The sequence below is a fragment of the Aptenodytes forsteri genome, unplaced genomic scaffold (genome assembly GCF_000699145.1).
Source record: "Aptenodytes forsteri isolate BGI_AS27 unplaced genomic scaffold, ASM69914v1 Scaffold53, whole genome shotgun sequence".
Taxonomy (NCBI): Eukaryota; Metazoa; Chordata; class Aves; order Sphenisciformes; family Spheniscidae; genus Aptenodytes; species Aptenodytes forsteri.
In genome coordinates this window covers 11,092,750-11,099,741 of record NW_008795909.1, presented here as the reverse complement: position 1 = coordinate 11,099,741, position 6,992 = coordinate 11,092,750, and the positions used below count along the sequence as shown (strand labels likewise).

The 6,992-nt window shown below is 42.3% G+C and overlaps 1 protein-coding gene across 3 annotated transcripts in view; it reads right to left on the bottom strand.

Annotated features, from left to right (window-relative positions):
- Positions 1-354: 354 nt before the first annotated feature.
- Positions 355-6,992, bottom strand: part of KBTBD12 (kelch repeat and BTB domain containing 12) — a 44,560-nt gene continuing 37,922 nt past the window's right edge. For 2 of the 3 annotated variants that reach the window (XM_009284444.1, XM_009284445.1), the window contains one exon: positions 3,122-5,848. In XM_009284444.1, coding sequence (XP_009282719.1) covers positions 5,679-5,848 — 170 coding nt within the window. In that variant the 3' untranslated portion in view covers positions 3,122-5,678. Of the gene's footprint in view, positions 421-3,121; positions 5,849-6,992 lie in introns of those variants that run through there. The other variant, XR_002086265.1, reaches the window with a different exon arrangement.

Here is a 6,992-nt window from a genome sequence, read left to right as displayed (position 1 = left end):
GTGCATCAGACAGTTTTTGTAGCAACTAGTGTTCAGGAATCAGAGATAACGATAACGGCTTGTGCCTGCAATCGTTACAGCTATGGCACGCACAGTATGCAAGGCATTTAATGTCAAACTTACCAGCATCACGCAGCGAGACAGCGGCAAGACTAAATAGAATGCAGGTCACCTGCCTTCCAACCCCGGCCGTAGCCAGAGGACCAGTGACATTGCAGAGCCCGCAGGTTTTATTTGCAATAACACTGAACCACAGAATCTGGGGCTAGAACCTGCTCAAAGATGAGTGTCCTCAAATCCTGGGAGCTGGTATGGTCTTCCTTCTGTCCTTCAAAGCTGATTTGTTGCTGGAGCGATAGGCTTCTGAGAAGTCTGGAGTCTGGTGAACACCCCGAGTGGCTGTTCCCATCTTCTGGGGAACTGAAGGGGAAAAGAAGGAGTTTAAGGGCTGGTCAGACAAGTGCGCTGAGGCAGAAACGGGGTTAGGGGAAGAGAAACAGAACAGACTTGCACAAAGCTTTCAAGAGGACTCTGAGCTTCTGAGGGGAGCGCTACAGCCAGAACAAAATTGGAGAAGGAAGGAGACATAGGTGAGGACTATAAGATTTCCTGAGTTGTTCCTTAGCTCAACAAGAAATTTAAGGTTCTTTTTGACTTGAAGCCTGGAATAGTTCCATATAGTTAAAGACCAGCACTTTTTTTGAAGTACTTTGATGAGCTATGCAGAAGACAGAGTTGCCAGGTATGTGTTAAAAAAAGGATCTTACTGCTGTCAGTAAAGAACTTCTAAAAATAATGTTATACATGTGTATATAAAACACATAGGAGTATACATCCTGGAACACTTAAATGCATTTTTGTTTGAAGGTAATTTCTTGTGGCGAGGCAGACCAGCCCGTCAGGAGCCGCAGCTCTGCACCGTGCTGGTTCTCTCTGCTCTGGCAGCACAAACACGTGGCCCCGGCATGGCCTTCACTGTGGCTGCAATCAGAGGTTATTAGTAAATCATTCCATCAGACACCCAGGCAGGGCAGTAAACACAGAGGACGTATTTGCCAAGAAAGGAAGGGAAGTGTACTTCCACATGCATTCTATGTATATGTTAGCCATTTTCCAATATTTCCTTTGCTTTCAACCTCTACATGTCAAATGATAGTAAATTGCAAATGTACTAGTTCCAGCTGAGCACAACTGGGGGTGAAATAGCTTTTCTTTGAAGCTGAAGCTAGAGTCCACTTGAAAAGCTTCAGGCAGAGCCACAGAAATTTGCAACAGAGTAACTGAAATTCTGACCTGGTGATTCAAAGCATTGTGATTCATGAAACAAATTTTCAGAAGAGCTACATAATCCATTAGGAGAGCAGCCTGTGAAAGAGACCGTCACTGTAGCTAAGATAGCAATCACTAGGTAAACAGCTTATTAAAAGAATGTCATTGTCTTCCAGATCAGCAGAAAAACAATATAGATCTTCATGAAAATATTTTAACATTAAAAAAAATATATATTATTCTAGCATTTGTTTTCATTGCTTTTCAGATGATCAAGGATCTCATGACACATTTCAAGTAGAGGAAAAAATATAAGATGAAGATCCAGGACCAAATCCTTCTACATCTGAACCCTCCCTAGGAAGAGATGGGCAGGATCGTTCCACCCCACCTTGGCTCCGCTGCATGTTGTAACATTCTGGGAGCACCTCTCATCTCTGTTGCCAGGCTCTCGGTTTTGATGCTCCCTCAGCCTCTTACCCGGAGCATATTTGGGAGAGCTGGTAGAGGAGTTGACAGCTCTGTGTGCACCAAGGCAATTTTCTGTTGGCAAATCAAGGCTTCCCAAGTGGCACAATACAGCTGGAACACAATACAGAAACTGCCCCATAAATTTCAATATTGCACACAAGCAAAATGTGTGTGTTTGCCTGGCACGGGCAGGGACTGAGCCACAGGTAATCACAGTAGTGGTATGTGAGGGTGAGTAGTCAGATGCCTGATGGTTTACATATGTGGACAGTTCCTATGACCACATGTATGAAAACAGAGATGAGAGATCTACAGGGATCCTTATGAAATCAGTTATACATGGACAATTTCAAAATAAAACATTAGATGGAGATAAAAATGGAGAGCTTCAATTAGCTTTTCATAGCATTTCATTTTTTTGCTTTACTCCCTGTGTGCCACATGACCAGCTACCTCTCCAACATTTTTGTTCATATTTGGCAACTAGTGATGTACTTCAGCCTTGCAAGTGAAACTGAAGTGTATGCCTTTGCTTAATAATCCCCCCATTCATTTAAATAGGCGGTAGCTTGCCAGCGCTGCTTTGTTTGCATTTTAGAATTATGGATGATGTCAAGACAGCCTTGATTAAAGCTCGGCTAACTACTGCTCGGACAGAAAGGGGCTGAAGTAAATGATTATTTCAGTGAAACTCACAAGCTTGGAGAATGCATATTCTGTAATATTATTTTTTTTGCATCAGGATTTGTAATAGAAGAAATTAAGACTCTTAAGGACTTTCCCAGCAATGCGAGACTACTCATGGACATATCAGACATGCAGCATTTGTATACTCTCAGAAGGATTTTGGCTGAGATCTATACCTCTCAATAAGCGTGCTTTCTGCTTCTTCCTTCCTTCCTCAGTCAAGTTTTCATTTCCAAGTATTGGTTTAGAAATTGTAGTTGCCCCAAGGGCAAACCGTGAACTACACGGGGCCCACACAAAATGTAGAACTTAGTGTCCCCGTTCTAGAGATTTAATCCAGAAGACGACAATTCTCTGCTTGATATATAGTGCTAGACATTTGGACTTGGGCAGAAACTGAGAGATACGGACATGCAAGAGTCCCCGCTCACAGTCAGACCCTGTGGGCAGCAGGAAACACAATGCTCGGTGCACGCGACGGCAGGTCACTTGCTACGGGCGCACAAAGAAAAACCTGTTAACTGCCCACTACAGCTCAAGCTAGCTGATTGCAAGGTCAGTACATAAAACATATGCAATTACTCTCCTCGGTTATCAAGACAGACCTTCTCAGAGTACATACTTTCCTTCCATCCAGCTCATTAAATAGCAGTCTAAAAAGCAAAACATATGAAGTGGGAAAGAAACAGCCAGCTCACTACTGGAATAAAAGTTTAATAGAGGAGTCTCAGCTGTGTTCCACATATGTGTTCGAATATGACTAATGGAAGCCTGCAAAAGTCTCCTTTCTTTCCTTGAAATACTCCAAGTAGACTGTCTTTCAGAGAGTGAAAGCCAGTAGATTAACTCAGGCTTTAAACCGCAGGAGGATTTGAATTGTCAGGAATAGACCATAGAGCAGAGACCAAAGACAAAAAAAAAAACCCCTTTAAAACATTCTTCCATAAAACAAAAAAGGTGAAAGAAGCAAAATCAGTAGATACAGTTGCAGAACTTGGAGTTTCACAAGGAAACACTTAACTGATGCTCAAGAGCATTGCTTCCACCTGCCTTGAGAGCTCTGTAGAGAAATTAGAACAAGATTACCTTTACTTTCCAGTACAACGAAAGTTAAAAAAAAGTTTCCAGTATTGGATGGTTAATTGGAAGAACATTCTAATGATTTTCTTTAAAACCATATTAAAGCAGAGTTTGCCTCCTTGATCTTATACCTACAACTGCATTTAGTGACCAGAGTGGTTAAGACTCTAGGAACTGGTCGCTGATTTGTACCACTGAAGTTCATGGTTGTGACAACACTGTTCTAGACAGATGATGACCTACATATGAACAACGGAAAGAAAAAAGAATGACTGGATGATACAGAAATGATACAAACACAAGAGTATGTGTTTAGGCTGTGACACTCATTCTACTTGGGAAACATAAAGGGAGACGAGATTAGCTGTAAGGCTCACAGATTTACTCCTTTTCTACGTGTTTTCCTTAGTTTCCCCCCACCAGCTCCCTTATTGTCTGAGCAGTCCTCAGTGTCCTGCTATAGTTATCAGATAAACTTTAGTGACCTTCCTGCTAATTGTTTTTATATGACAGCTTAATATTCCCACTGGATATTTTAGAGAATAGTTCATGAATCAGAAAAGTCAGAATTGGGAAAGGGCTTTTGGGTCATTCTCTCCACCTCTCTCTGCCATAAACATTGCAGGCAAAAAAAAACCCCCAAAAACCCCAACTGGCATTTTTGCAGCCTAAAACACGATTGAAAAAGAAAATGGAGATGCTCTGAAGTGCAAATCCTGCAAGTAACTATGGATGAACTACCTAATAGATTCCCTCATTTCTTTGCCATTTATTTCCTTCCAGTTTTGTTGCTGCTTTTGTAGCCATCAAAAGCAACTCCTTGCTGACAATGATCGTTCTTGTACTATATCATAGTTTACTCTTAGTGTTTGCCTCTGACATTCACTCTGCATTGCAGCATACTATCATTTGCAATTTCGGCCCAAGAGCACAACTGAGACTTCCAGTTCTCTTGTCCGTACTGCCCAGGCAGTGACAGACAGATACACTATAAGGTAGGCACCAGAGAACTGATGAATAGTTATTGGTAATTCAAATGGGATAGCAGTACTGATAACAATTTTCTCTCTAACCTACTGTCTTCAAGCCTTATAAAGGCTAACACTGCCTTAAGAAACACTGTTTGAATTATTCCTCTTCCCTGTGATTATAGCCAGTTCTGTTGGTAGAGAATGTACCTTATGCTACTTCATTAAAGCTACTTCTATAAAAACAGCTACTGTTATATAAACATTTATTGTTTAGCACATCTATCCTTTCCCTGTAGCTGCAGAGCTGATATGCAGATAATACTGGTCTCATTTATAACTTTTTAGTTTACATCCCTTTCTCCATCTCTCAAAGGAAGAGGGTTTTCTAGCTGAGCTTTAAGGTTCTGGTCACACCAGACCTTGTAACAGGTAGGATCTATGTGAAAGTTTAGGATTCTTCTTGTCTTTGGTACAGACTGCCTACTAACCCTGCTGGAAGACTCGCTTGTGACTTGTTGCCAAAAGACTAGTTTTCTACGAGCACAGGCTCAGCTCTGTTGGCAAAGACAGGATCTCTTGACTGTCCTGTCTGTGGGTTAGGTAATGTTTGCAGTAGCTGGTGTAGTTGGCTAATGAACCTTGGCTAATGGATTTTGTTTAAAACAAACAAAGGCTCTTCTCTGTTTTCCCTCTGCTCCTGCATCAGTCAAGTACAGTCTGGCCCTTTGGTACAGCTGGACTGGTTTTCATCAGCTGACAATATATTTCTTAGCCTCCTCGGTAGCTTAGTAGAACCAGGTGGTATGAACAGCAAAGGAGGGATTTCCCTGGCTAGAGCTTTCCTTCATATGTCATGCTCTGCTGTGAAATGAGCCCTGGGCTGCCACTGTGCCTGTGAGGCAAAGGGTCTCAGAAGCCCAGGCTGCACCCAACACTGGAGCTTGCACAGCCAGATGGAAGACAAAGAGCCACACACAAAGGCTGGGCAACCTCAACTGTCAATCACAAAAGTCCAGAGTACCAGCACTAGCAAATTAAGCATCGTCTGAGAAGCGCAGCTCAAAGGCAATTCTGTCCTTAAGCATGTGTTGCCGGCTCCTCTCCACAGGACTCAGCTGTCATCCAGAGCCAATGCAGCATTTGTCTCTCCAAATTCTTCAGTTTCTGCAGAATCTGAAAGCACTGAGAGTCACTGAACTTCTATTGGTCCACTAAATCCGGGGGAGGAGGGATAAGATCCCGTGGGTTCAGCCTAGCAACAAGGCAAACATCATAGCTGTCGTGCATGAGGACGTTGATGGCCACCACGTTCCACTGGTTCTCCCATGTATCCAGCTCAAGGATCTCTTTGATGATAACTTCATGACGAGCTGCAAAACAGAAGCAACAACAGCAGGCGTCAGGAGTCAAGTCAAACAGGATCAGAGAGGTTTGTGCGGTTATTATTATCACCCTTCTGTAAGGTGGCAATGAAAAGGTAATTTTTGTGGTACTAACAGCTACACTGTTCAAAGAGCATGCGAGTTGTCAGCATATAGCAAATGAAATAGTGCAGATGGAGATCTGCACGGTGTATTCAGTCCTCACGCTCTGGGCTCCAGGTGCAACTGCAGGGACAAAAGCATGAAGTGCTCCATCTTGGTACAAGTATGCAGGTGGCATTTCATTGTGCAATCAATTGTCAAATGCTCATCTTCTAGAGACAGAGTATTGCCTATTGTTAATGAGTATGCCTACATGCAATATGTTGTCTTTTCTTTGCCCCGACTAAAATGCAGCTCTCAGGCTCCTGGAAGCACTCCAAAACTATGGCTTTTCTTGGGTGCGAAGTCTGGACATCCTGTGATTTGGGAAGAAATAAAGACAGAAAGACACCTCCAGGGCTTTAAATGTACTTTAGCTGTTCTGAAGTGCTGAGGAATTTGTCGTGAACGGTCAGGTTAGAAGAATGCCATTAAATCACAGCCAATGTTGAGACAAGAAGCTTTTTACCGAGACTAACAAAAAATAATGAAAGAATCACCATGCAGCAGAGAACCATAGTTGTCAACCAGCAGTGCTATAGTAAACTTATAAGAACGCAAAACCTTTCTTTGCTAACAAAAGTCCTGAACTCACCAGTTGTTACCCAAAGCCAAGTTCTCTCCTAAAAATAAAAGTGTCTTTCATTTCTGCTCACTTTTTCTTTTCATCTTAAAGTTGCTTTCTCACAGCAAGTAACCTTAGTCTAAACTTTTCTTACTTTGAGCTGAGGACATGCACGTGCTTTGCTGTCAGCTTCCTTCTGATGAATTTCTGGATGGATGTTTTAGAAGCCAGGTCTCAGAGATTTCCAAGCACAGACACTTCACAAGTACCGGGATAAGAACCATCATAGCAAGAAACATTGAATACTCAACACTGTTTTATTGAGTCTTGAAAGACTGGTGACAGGCTAAACTTTACAGGGTCCAGGCTGAGGTTCCCACTCAGCTATCCCTTCTAGAAAGCTTTTTTTTTAAAAAAAAAAAAAAA